The 13,659-nt window shown below is 39.9% G+C and overlaps 1 protein-coding gene across 13 annotated transcripts in view; it reads left to right on the forward strand.

Moving 5' to 3' along the window:
- The window catches only part of LOC128689171 (protein AF-10), a 236,773-nt gene that overhangs the window by 85,775 nt on the left and 137,339 nt on the right, over nt 1-13,659 (forward strand). For all 13 annotated transcript variants that reach the window (XR_011392290.1, XR_011392291.1, XR_011392293.1 and 10 more), the window contains exon 5: nt 335-1,446. Coding sequence is in view for 7 of the 13 variants with exons in the window: in XM_070087402.1 (XP_069943503.1) it covers nt 335-1,446 (1,112 nt within the window). In the remaining 6 variants the exon portion in view is untranslated. The remainder of the gene's footprint in view (nt 1-334; nt 1,447-13,659) is intronic.

Here is a 13,659-nt window from a genome sequence, read left to right on the forward strand (position 1 = left end):
AAGAATATTAAACATCACAAATTTAATTTCTTGAAGTGTTAGTGAGAGACCACAGATATTCTTGTGTTTTCCTTTCATTTCTCTGGGCTACAAATTTAAGCTAATACTGCATGTTTAAACATTACATTTACCTCATCATGATTAGTAATAATTGTAAAAACTGAACTCAAAAGGGGATTCAGAGGTTCATAATGATTAATTGTTGCTGAGTTATCACACAGACACTTGCCATTTTGAACATTGTGTTCTGTGTTTTAAGAGGAATGTTCCAATCATTTTAATTTTGTGTAATCATATATATTGAACAGTCCTTGATGAATCCATCCTTCAACAGAGGAAAGGAAGCCATGTCAAGACAATCCCTCCATATCGTCCCGTCCCATTGGAGGCTGGAGCTTCAGATGATGATAAGGAGTCCAGAGATCCTAAGCTAAAAAGACGAACTGGACGCCCACCGGGTGTAAAGCCATCTGGAAAACTCGGTGAAATCATTGTATCGGGAGGCAGTAATGCTAGTTCCAGTGGGGCGGTGGAGCAACACGACAGAGGACTTGTAGAAGAGGACAATACTGGTGTAACCCCTGGAAGTTCTGGCATATCTCTGGGAGGCAGTGCTAATTTATCAATAATCCCAAATAAAGCTGAAAGAGCAGCTAAAATATCAGAACCTAGTCTTGCTAATAGTGCTTCCTTGTCCATTGCTGTGACCAAGGTTACAGTTCCCATAACAGTCAGTGTATTTTCATCAAATTCATCTTCAATTGCTCCTCCACCTCCTACTTCGTCTTCATTAACACCATCTTTTCCAACCTCATTATCATCAGTGTCAACATCATTTTCACTCTCGGCACCCTCTTCATCCACCTCTACAACGACTTTATCATCGTCATCATCAACAACAACATTATCAACCACTGTTTCCAGCTTGTCATCACCACTAATAGCATCTGTGCCATCTTCAATATTAGCTACAACCCCCTCTTTACCTCGTCCCAAATTAGAATCTCATCCTCATCCTCCAAACACTACACTCGAAAATCCCAACCAGATAATCTTGCCCCTCAACCAGTCACATAATCAGTTACACATGCCGTTACCTGCTGATGCTGACAAAGACAAACAGCAGGAACGAAACCGCAAGCTGCGACGAAATGGGCCACGAACTCCAAGTGGAAATAGTAACTTTGGTGACACAGAATCCAATGTTTCAAATGATGAGGCCCAGTCTAGTGATTTAGTATTGAATATATGTGAAGAAAAGAATCTTAGTGTTGAAAAAGAATCAAATAAAGTGCCAAGTAAACCTTTGGACTCCTCAGATGATGGTGCAAGCTTAAATGTGCAGTTTACACCAAATATGTCTACCTTAACTTCTAAACCTGTTTCTGATCCCTTCATACCAACTATGGCTGACTTTGCTACAAGTGAACCAGCTAAGAGAGGGAGGTAAGTTCTATTTTTTAGACAATGAAGCATTGTTTTTGTTAACCATTTAAACCTTTAAAATAATGGATCTTATATTTTGTCTTTTAAATTTAAATATCCCTTCCTAAATTCAACAATTTCCAGGAACATGGTCATGTGCTCTGCTTTTATGCAGTTTGAGGAAGAGACCTTGTATGTTAAATATTTTTCAGAATTTCTCTCGTTAAGCTGTGCTGCATAAATGTGATAGAATTACAAGGTCAGAATCCAAAATTTATATACAGTTTACTCTCGGTTAATGCAATAGTAACATTCCTGAAAACAGCATGTAGTCAAAACATTGTGTAAAATTAACTGAAGAATGTATGAGAAAAAGTATTCAGGGATCTCTCAACAAAAACCAACGTTTTTCTCTCTCAATTGTAAAATAGCAATAATGGTAATGTAATTGTAGGTTGATGTAGTGATGTGCTTGAGTCAAAGATCCTGCATCTACATTTCTACTAGCAGATGGAGGTGCCTTATTGTTTGGTTGTCCCACTTGTTGAAACTATTTGGGGGTTATAAAGGAGGGGGGTAGAAGCTGGAGGCTGGTGTTGGGAGGATTAGAATGCTGGACAGTGGAGGGGTGGTGGAGGCTAGAAACAAAAGGTAGTGTGGCGATGGTGTGGGCGAGTGTGCAATGAGTGGCTACATGACTAGGCGTGTGAACAGCATGTGGACTTTGAAAGCATTTCTTTTTTTTCTCTAACCTTTTCTCTCTTTTCTCTATCCTCTTTTTCTCTATCCTCTTTTTCTCTATCCTCTTTTTCTCTATCCTCTTTTTCTCTATCCTCTTTTTCTATATCCTCTTTTTCTATATCCTCTTTTTCTCTATCCTCTTTTTCTCTATCCTCTTTTTCTCTATCCTCTTTTTCTCTATCCTCTTTTTCTCTATCCTCTTTTTCTCTATCCTCTTTTTCTCTATCCTCTTTTTCTCTATCCTCTTTTTCTCTATCCTCTTTTTCTCTATCCTCTTTTTCTCTATCCTCTTTTTCTCTATCCTCTTTTTCTCTATCCTCTTTTTCTCTATCCTCTTTTTCTCTATCCTCTTTTTCTCTATCCTCTTTTTCTCTATCCTCTTTTTCTCTATCCTCTTTTTCTCTATCCTCTTTTTCTCTATCCTCTTTTTCTCTATCCTCTTTTTCTCTATCCTCTTTTTCTCTATCCTCTTTTTCTCTATCCTCTTTTTCTCTATCCTCTTTTTCTCTATCCTCTTTTTCTCTATCCTCTTTTTCTCTATCCTCTTTTTCTCTATCCTCTTTTTCTCTATCCTCTTTTTCTCTATCCTCTTTTTCTCTATCCTCTTTTTCTCTATCCTCTTTTTCTCTATCCTCTTTTTCTCTATCCTCTTTTTCTCTATCCTCTTTTTCTCTATCCTCTTTTTCTCTATCCTCTTTTTCTCTATCCTCTTTTTCTCTATCCTCTTTTTCTCTATCCTCTTTTTCTCTATCCTCTTTTTCTCTATCCTCTTTTTCTCTATCCTCTTTTTCTCTATCCTCTTTTTCTCTATCCTCTTTTTCTCTATCCTCTTTTTCTCTATCCTCTTTTTCTCTATCCTCTTTTTCTCTATCCTCTTTTTCTCTATCCTCTTTTTCTCTATCCTCTTTTTCTCTATCCTCTTTTTCTCTATCCTCTTTTTCTCTATCCTCTTTTTCTCTATCCTCTTTTTCTCTATCCTCTTTTTCTCTATCCTCTTTTTCTCTATCCTCTTTTTCTCTATCCTCTTTTTCTCTATCCTCTTTTTCTCTATCCTCTTTTTCTCTATCCTCTTTTTCTCTATCCTCTTTTTCTCTATCCTCTTTTTCTCTATCCTCTTTTTCTCTATCCTCTTTTTCTCTATCCTCTTTTTCTCTATCCTCTTTTTCTCTATCCTCTTTTTCTCTATCCTCTTTTTCTCTATCCTCTTTTTCTCTATCCTCTTTTTCTCTATCCTCTTTTTCTCTATCCTCTTTTTCTCTATCCTCTTTTTCTCTATCCTCTTTTTCTCTATCCTCTTTTTCTCTATCCTCTTTTTCTCTATCCTCTTTTTCTCTATCCTCTTTTTCTCTATCCTCTTTTTCTCTATCCTCTTTTTCTCTATCCTCTTTTTCTCTCCTCTTTTTCTCTATCCTCTTTTACTCTATCCTCTTTTTCTCTATCCTCTTTTTCTCTATCCTCTTTTTCTCTATCCTCTTTTTCTCTATCCTCTTTTTCTCTATCCTCTTTTTCTCTATCCTCTTTTTCTCTATCCTCTTTTTCTCTATCCTCTTTTTCTCTATCCTCTTTTTCTCTATCCTCTTTTTCTCTATCCTCTTTTTCTCTATCCTCTTTTTCTCTATCCTCTTTTTCTCTATCCTCTTTTTCTCTATCCTCTTTTTCTCTATCCTCTTTTTCTCTATCCTCTTTTTCTCTATCCTCTTTTTCTCTATCCTCTTTTTCTCTATCCTCTTTTTCTCTATCCTCTTTTTCTCTATCCTCTTTTTCTCTATCCTCTTTTTCTCTATCCTCTTTTTCTCTATCCTCTTTTTCTCTATCCTCTTTTTCTCTATCCTCTTTTTCTCTATCCTCTTTTTCTCTATCCTCTTTTTCTCTATCCTCTTTTTCTCTATCCTCTTTTTCTCTATCCTCTCTGTGTGCTTGTTTTAACCCTTTCGCTATCCATCACTTAGATCTAAGTCATCGAGCTCAGAGTCCCTGACGTAGACCTACATGTAAATTCTAGTGGCTTCAAATTTAGTGTGAGAGGCCTGCTAGGGCTACATATGAAAGAGTAGGTTTGCATGGTCAGTATGGGCAGTAAATATAAAAATCAGGTCCCCAGTTGTGCCTTGTGGGACTGCCATATTTAGTACCTTCTGCTCACAGTGCCGTGCGGTCGGAAAAACCTCACTCCAAAGCGAATTGAACATCTTTTCCCAAGTGACAGTTTTAACATTGAGAAATATGGAAGTGGTGATGAGTTCTATGGTTTTGAACATTTATTGACCGAAAGTGACGCTCAGGATGCCAGAAATATTGCTGAAAACCCTAATGACTCACAACCATCCACTTCTCAGGCTGGTCAGTCTGAAACACGTCCATCTTTACAAAGCTGTAGGTGAAAGCTCGTATTTTCCCATGGCCTGGGCTTAAATGTGAGTAGTGGTGATGATAGTGATGTGGATTTTGATTTCCTAGCTATTGATGGCAACTCTAGTAGTGACAGTGGTGAGCAATATTCACAGGTGAAGTGTCAATTTATTGGTGCCACATGTGATCTGGTAGTGTGCTATTTGCTATCCCGAGGGGACTGAGTATATCCTGGGACCCAGCACCAGCAGTAGATAATGATAATGACTATCAAGTTGCATCAATTGGGATGAATAATAGACTGCATGTGGCAGAAGGTGGTGACACAAGGGGTGCAGCAGCAGCACCAGTCCAGGCTGGGAGTCGCTGCCCACACTAAACACCACAACGACCCATGTCTGCCTCTACTGCCCGCACACATCCACTACCTGCATGACCACAACCAGCTGCTAATATTCAGTACCCATCATCAGACTACATCTGAGATTGTCAGGAACGTGCAAATTTTGTACACAATCCCCGTCAGTTTAATGACACTCAGAATCTTGCCTAATTGTACTTTCAGGAACAATACTAGTGAATTTCAATTATTTGAACTAGTTTTTGATCAAACCCTGATGGAAATTATTGTGAGGGAAACCAACAGATACTTCACGATGGCAAACATAATAGTTTCACCACAATCACAACTACATTAGTGGAAGGACACTTGTGTCTGAGATGTCTCTTCTTTGCCACAATAATACATTATTGTGGCTTATGCATTATTGTTCTTATCCCAGCTAACAGACTTCTCATACTATTATGTATGCTACATTTCTCAGACACCACAAGACCTGACAGAAACATGTTATACAAGATTAGGTATGTTTTTATGTATCAGAAACAGAAGTTCAGTACATATTTTTATTCCTTCAGAAACCTTGGCATTGATGAGGCTGATACTTTTCAAAGGTAGACTGCTGTAAAAGCACGTAAACATGCGCCCAGGTTCAGTGCAGGAATTTGTACCGGTGAGGGGCAGGCATTTCATGCCAATGACATCATGACATTATGGTAGCATATGGTAGCAGAAGTTTGTGGTTACAGGAAAGTGGGTGCAGGAGGGAAGAGGAGCGATTGGTGGAATGATGATGTAAAGAGAGTAGTAAGGGAGAAAAAGTTAGCATATGAGAAGTTTTTACAAAGTAGAAGTGATGCAAGGAGGGAAGAGTATATGGAGAAAAAGAGAGAAGTTAAGAGAGTGGTGAAGCAATGTAAAAAGAGAGCAAATGAGAGAGTGGGTGAGATGTTATCAACAAATTTTGTTGAAAATAAGAAAAAGTTTTGGAGTGAGATTAACAAGTTAAGAAAGCCTAGAGAACAAATGGATTTGTCAGTTAAAAATAGGAGAGGAGAGTTATTAAATGGAGAGGTAGAGGTATTGGGAAGATGGAAGGAATATTTTGAGGAATTGTTAAATGTTGATGAAGATAGGGAAGCTGTGATTTCGTGTATAGGGCAAGGAGGAATAACATCTTGTAGGAGTGAGGAAGAGCCAGTTGTGAGTGTGGGGGAAGTTCGTGAGGCAGTAGGTAAAATGAAAGGGGGTAAGGCAGCCGGGATTGATGGGATAAAGATAGAAATGTTAAAAGCAGGTGGGGATATAGTTTTGGAGTGGTTGGTGCAATTATTTAATAAATGTATGGAAGAGGGTAAGGTACCTAGGGATTGGCAGAGAGCATGCATAGTTCCTTTGGATAAAGGCAAAGGGGATAAAAGAGAGTGCAAAAATTATAGGGGGATAAGTCTGTTGAGTGTACCTGGTAAAGTGTATGGTAGAGTTATAATTGAAAGAATTAAGAGTAAGACGGAGAATAGGATAGCAGATGAACAAGGAGGCTTTAGGAAAGGTAGGGGGTGTGTGGACCAGGTGTTTACAGTGAAACATATAAGTGAACAGTATTTAGATAAGGCTAAAGAGGTCTTTGTGGCATTTATGGATTTGGAAAAGGCGTATGACAGGGTGGATAGGGGGGCAATGTGGCAGATGTTGCAAGTGTATGGTGTAGGAGGTAGGTTACTGAAAGCAGTGAAGAGTTTTTACGAGGATAGTGAGGCTCAAGTTAGAGTATGTAGGAAAGAGGGAAATTTTTTCCCAGTAAAAGTAGGCCTTAGACAAGGATGTGTGATGTCACCGTGGTTGTTTAATATATTTATAGATGGGGTTGTAAGAGAAGTAAATGCGAGGGTCTTGGCAAGAGGCGTGGAGTTAAAAGATAAAGAATCACACACAAAGTGGGAGTTGTCACAGCTGCTCTTTGCCGATGACACTGTGCTCTTGGGAGATTCTGAAGTGAAGTTGCAGAGATTGGTGGATGAATTTGGTAGGGTGTGCAAAAGAAGAAAATTAAAGGTGAATACAGGAAAGAGTAAGGTTATGAGGATAACAAAAAGATTAGGTGATGAAAGATTGAATATCAGATTGGAGGGAGAGAGTATGGAGGAGGTGAACGTATTCAGATATTTGGGAGTGGACGTGTCAGCGGATGGGTCTATGAAAGATGAGGTGAATCATAGAATTGATGAGGGAAAAAGAGTGAGTGGTGCACTTAGGAGTCTGTGGAGACAAAGAACTTTGTCCTTGGAGGCAAAGAGGGGAATGTATGAGAGTATAGTTTTACCAACGCTCTTATATGGGTGTGAAGCGTGGGTGATGAATGTTGCAGCGAGGAGAAGGCTGGAGGCAGTGGAGATGTCATGTCTGAGGGCAATGTGTGCTGTGAATATAATGCAGAGAATTCGTAGTTTGGAAGTTAGGAGGAGGTGCGGGATTACCAAAACTGTTGTCCAGAGGGCTGAGGAAGGGTTGTTGAGGTGGTTCGGACATGTAGAGAGAATGGAGCGAAACAGAATGACTTCAAGAGTGTATCAGTCTGTAGTGGAAGGAAGGCGGGGTAGGGGTCGGCCTAGGAAGGGTTGGAGGGAGGGGGTAAAGGAGGTTTTGTGTGCGAGGGGCTTGGACTTCCAGCAGGCATGCGTGAGCGTGTTTGATAGGAGTGAATGGAGACAAATGGTTTTTAATACTTGACGTGCTGTTGGAGTGTGAGCAAAGTAACATTTATGAAGGGATTCAGGGAAACCGGCAGGCCGGACTTGAGTCCTGGAGATGGGAAGTACAGTGCCTGCACTCTGAAGGAGGGGTGTTAATGTTGCAGTTTAAAAACTGTAGTGTAAAGCACCCTTCTGGCAAGACAGTGATGGAGTGAATGATGGTGAAAGTTTTTCTTTTTCGGGCCACCCTGCCTTGGTGGGAATCGGCCGGTGTGATAATAAAAAAAAAAAAAAAAAATAAAAAAGAAATGAGATGACATGGTAGACATTGATTCATCTCAGTGATAATGAAAGACACTGGAAGGGTGAGTAGAGACTCCCAAAACCCATCCTGAAAACTGCAGCTGTTCTTGACTATGCTGTCAGTGTGTTTGGTGGACAAATGTGACATGCAGATTGGATTTGCTGACTATGTTTACAAGAGTTATAAATGGTATGTGAAATTATTCTTCCATCTCATGGACATTTCAGTGCACAATGCACATAATGTAACAGATGAGGACTGGTTATATTCTTGTTTTCTTGGTCTCATTTGATAGAATGGAAAACATATTATAGAAATAGAAGTGATTGTGATTGGGTTTCCTATGAAAAGTATCTTGAAATGGAGCTCAAAATGGCAGAAATTTTCGATTTTTGCCAATCTTGAAGAGTAAACAAATGATGTCATTGTCAAATAAATGTCTATCTAGCCATTCTAATACACAGTCACGAATGGGTTGACGGTATTTATACAATTATTACAATATTGCAGTAGTCTACTTGACAGTAAATCTATTTTTTGTGTGAATAAAAATTCAAAATGAAAAGCAAGAGTAATATTAGAGACGTGACTGATGAATAGAGAAAATGTTATTTTAGTGCCAGGAATGTCTTCATTGTTCATTCTGGACCCTATTTTGAAATTGACATTTTTTAATTTACATGAAATTGGCCAAATTGCCAATTTCTGACCATGTTATTGGGTAGTTGAAATCAGTAAATGGACAGTTTTTATACTCAGTCAATAGAATAAATGGAGTTCTAAAGAAATAGCTATGAGTTTGGTGGACTGGAACAATGGAATTGGCCAAAAATAGGGCTCAAAGTGGGCGAAATTGCCGATGCGTAAATGTCCCCCGAGGTGGCTAACTTTGTGAGGGCATAATTCCACAAGTTTTTCCATCAGATTTTGTACTTTTGGTGTCATTATCATCAGGAAAAGATTCTCTATCATTTCATAAGAAAAAATAATTTTTTTTTTCCCACATATTTTGCGACACCAGGAGACACTTCAGGATTTGGGGTTGCGACAGTCAAAGGGTTAATCCATTCCAGAAGGTTGGCCAGAATCCGAAACGGCTGAAAACCGAACCAATATTTCCCGTAAGAAATAATCTAAATTCAATTATAATCCGTTTCAGACACCCAAAGAAAAATGCATTTTATAGAGAATAACGATAGTTTTACATACAGAAAATAATGAGAAATAAATATAAATGACTAATTTTAATGATAAATTAACATTACATACCTTTATTGAAGATTCTTGTTAGCTCTTCCCTGTGGTTGTCCACCAACTCTTCCACATCCTGGCCACTCACATCTAACCCCTATCTACCGGCTACATACACTGCGGCCCACAGCCTTATTATTACCATCGACATACCATGTTCGCCGAGTTAAATCGTTTCTAACAACTACCTTTAGATGCCATCATAAACAAAGGGAGAAGTAATGAATAATTCATGCCTTATGTATTAATAGCAGTTACTGGGCCAACGCAGATTCATAGTCATCTCTAATGCTGGACCAGAGAAAACGTAATGTTTACCCTTCACCGCATATAAACATTGCATGTTTATATGCTATGTAATGTGTTTCATACATAATTTTGAAGAAAATATCATAGATGGGTTAATGAAAATGTCAATAATAACTTAAAATAAGACATTTAATGTGCCCAAGAGTGATTATTATTACTTACTGTTACGTAGCATTACTATGGCGTTAAGACTAGAGGGACACTGAGTAACAAAGACATGTTTATATGCTATGTAACATGTTTCTTACATAATTTTGAAGAAAATATCATAGATGAATTAATGAAAATGTCTGTATTAACCTAAAATAAGACATTTAATATGCCCAAGAGTGAGTCACAAACATATGAGTAGCCCAGGTGCACGCGTCTGGTACCAACGATTTCCGAGCGGTGTACGAAACCTGGGGGAAAATTTTGCCAAAAAAAAAAAAAAGTGCTCGAAATCCAAATTGTACGGGGGTCCACTGTAATCCATTGTTTTTTGTGCTTGCGACTGCTAAATAAGCCACCTTGAGGCCAAAGAAAGTTCTAAGTGCCAGCCCTTTGGTAAAGAAGGTGAGAAACATGATAGAATTCAAGAAAGAACTCATAGAAAATACGAAAGTGGTGTATGTGTTGCCGAGCTCGCCAGGATGTATAGGAAGTCCAAATCAACGGTCAGTTCCATCCTGGTGAAGAAAAAAGAAATCGAGGAAGCTGATGTTGCAAAAGGGGTAAATGTGCTAATGAAACAGAGATTGCAAACAATCGAAGATGTTGAGAAGTTGTTGTTGGTGTGGATCAACCAAAAAGACCTAGCGGGAGAGTGTTGTGGAGGCGATAATTTGCGAAAAGACAAGGCAGTGGATCTCGTAAGGAAAATGCCTGGAATGAGTGCTCCTGTTAGTGAATTTGAGGCCAGCAAAGGCTGGTTTGACAGATTCAAGAAGCAAAGTGGCATACACATTTTGGCTGCAAGTTCGGACAAACGTGGGACTGAAGAATTCGTCGATGAATTCAAGGAGTACGTAGAGGCTGAAGGATTCCTTCCCCAGTAAGTGTTCAGTTGTGATAAAACAGGCCTTTTTTTGGAAGAAAATGCCAAAGAGGACCTACATCATGCAAGAGGAAAAAGCACTGCCAGGACACAAGCCTGTGAAGGATAGGCTAACTCTTTTGTTCTGTGGTAATGCTAGTGGGGATTTCAGAGTGAAGCCTCTGAACACTCTGAAAATATCTGTGTGTTCAAGAAAAAACATCATCAAGAGCAAATTGTGTGTGATGTGGAAGGCTAACAATAAGGCATGGGTCACGAGGCAAATTTTGATTGAGTGGGTCAATGAAATGTTTGGCCCGAGTGTGAAGAAATGCCTCCTGGAAAATAAATTGCCAACCAAGTGCCTCCTGGTAATGGATAATGCTCCTGCTCATCCTCCAGACTTGGAAGACCAATTGATTAGGGACTTCAGTTTTATAACAGTGAAGTTCTTGCCTCCTAACACCACTCCTCTCATCCAGCCCATGGACCAGCAGGTCATTTTTAACTTCAAAAAACTCTACACGAAAGCAATGTTTCAAAGGTGCTTTGTAATGACCTCGGACACTTACTTGACCCTAAGAGAGTTCTGGACGATTCACTTCAATATCCTCCATTGCATAAACCTTATAGGTCAAAGTCGAAGTCGAAGTCAAATTTTATTTCTTTGCAAGTGGTACATTGAGATTATGTATTTACAATAATGAGTTGCAGTGCAAAAAGAACCTTTATCATGCCTAGGCATTATGGGCAGACTTAACTTAACCCTTTCAGGGTCCGTCCCGTAGATCTACGGCTTTACGTTCAGGGTCCAAACCGTAGATCTACGCCCACTTTATCAACGAGCATGCAGAATTTACCTCTGTCGTCGTCTTCGCTCTGCTGCTCTCTCTTTACCTTCCCTTCTCGCTGATGGACCCACCTTTCATCCAGACTCTCTCATTGACTTTTTGACAACTGACTGACTTCACAAATTCTGATACCTTCAGCCCTTTCTACTTCAATCTCTTGCTACCCTCTACCCCCGTACTATCCCCTGCCCCGCTGTTTTCTGTAACCTACTGATCATCCCTCCTCCCTTCTGCCATCCAATACCCTCGCTTCCTTCCCTACCCTGCAGCGTTGTATAGCCCTTGTGGCTTAGCGCTTCTTTTTGATTATAATAATAATCTACGGCTTTGATCAGTTAGTGACCGAAAAGAATGACCAGGATATCGATAATAGTGCAGAAAACCCTGACGATCCTCAACCTTCTACCTCTGGTGTGGGCACTCGTGACTTATGGTCGGTTGTTCCTCAACGCAAGAGAAAACTAATATTTTTGCGTGGCCAGGCCTCTGACTTCAGTAATGATGATGATAGTGACGTGGATTGTGATTTTATTGTGCTCGACGATCATTCGAGTAGTGATAGGAATCATATTCACCAGTGAAACGTCGGTATGTTCGCCACCGCATGCGCTCGGGTAGTGTACCCTATGCTGTGCCCAGGGGACGGAGTACATCCCGGAGTACATCCTGTGGCCCTACACCAGTTTTAGGTAGTGTTAGTGAGGATGATGTGGCTACACTTGGCATGGATAGACCACAGGCATCAGTGGATGGTGTTAGTGGTGATGGTAGTGGCACCGCCATGCGTGACTCACCAGCCCAGGGTGGGACCCACGCTGCTGACTCATCAGTTCAAGGACAAAGCGGAGCATCAGCCACCAGCCCACCACAACCACAACCACCCGCACAACCAGCCTATGATGTCCAGTATCCACCAGCAAACCGTATGTGGGATTGGCAGCAAAATCCCAATTTTGTACCCAAGCCTCACCACTTTGATGACTCTCAAAGTGGAATTCTATCTACTTGTCCCCTTGGAACCACGGCCAATGAACTGGAATTCTTTGAATTATTCTTTGACCAGCCATTGATGGAAACTATTGTCAGGGGAAAGTAATAAGTATTTTGAGTACACCATGGCAAATACGATCATATCACCACAGTCAAGACTACACAGGTGGAAAGAGACGACTCTTGCAGAAATGTATTTGCTTTTTGCAACAATAATGCTTATGCCTCATGTCTATTAGCATAATATAAAAGCATTCAGGTCCACAGATCGGCTAATTTCTACCCCGGTCTTCAGTGAAATCATACCAGTGAACAGGTTTATCTTACTCTTACGTATGTTGCACTTCTCTGACAAAACCAGGCCTGACAGAAGTGACAGGTTATATAAGATTAGCAATGTTTTCATGTATCTCAAACAAAAGTTCAGCATATACTTTTATCCATTCAAGAATCTTGTAATTGACGAGTCTTTGATTTTGTTCAAAGGTAGACTGTCATTCAAGCAGTATATACCGAGCAAGAGGAAACGCTTTGGTATAAAACTGTTTGTACTCTGTGACTGTGACAGTGGCCTGGTGTTGGATATTGTTGTATACACGGGAAGTAAAACATTGAAAGATACCAAGATGTTATTGGGTATCTCAGGTGACGTAGTGAGAAACATGATGGCACCTTATCTTGGTAAGGGGCATACATTATATACCGATAACTGGTACACAAGCCCATTACTCAGTGATTTCATGCGAGTGAACAAGACAGATGTGTGTGGCACAGTGCGTTCTAATCGTAAACATATGCCCAGGCTCAACGCAGGTGCTCGTGGTGATGACGTGCAGGTGTTTACTGCCAATGACATCATGGCATTACGGTGGCATGACAAACGAGATGTCACATTGTTGACAACCATTCACCGTAATGAAATGCAAGACAGTGGCAAAGTTGATTGAGTGACTAATGAACGTATTCGAAAACCAGTGACAGTGATTGATTATACACAAAACATGTGCTTGGTTGACAAATGTGACATGCAGATTGGTTTTGTTGACTGTGTTCTTAAGAGTTACAAGTGGTACATGAAACTTTTCTTCCATCTCATGGACATTTCAATGCTCAATGCATATAATATGTACCAAATAAAGACTGGCAACATACCACCGTATGGTGAATTTTGTTTGTCTGTTGTCAGACAACTCATAATGAAGTACCAGGTAAGAACACCTGCTATACAACAAGGTCCTCGAATTACTCAGGATATACCCAAGCGTTTGAGGAGGGAAGGTGATCATTTCATAATACAACTTCCTTCAACTCAGAAGAGATGCATCGTCTGTGCACAAACAAAACGACGGCAACAAAGACGCAAAGACACTCGGTTTATGTGTGAGGAATGT

Source organism: Cherax quadricarinatus, chromosome 21 (genome assembly GCF_038502225.1).
Source record: "Cherax quadricarinatus isolate ZL_2023a chromosome 21, ASM3850222v1, whole genome shotgun sequence".
Taxonomy (NCBI): Eukaryota; Metazoa; Arthropoda; class Malacostraca; order Decapoda; family Parastacidae; genus Cherax; species Cherax quadricarinatus.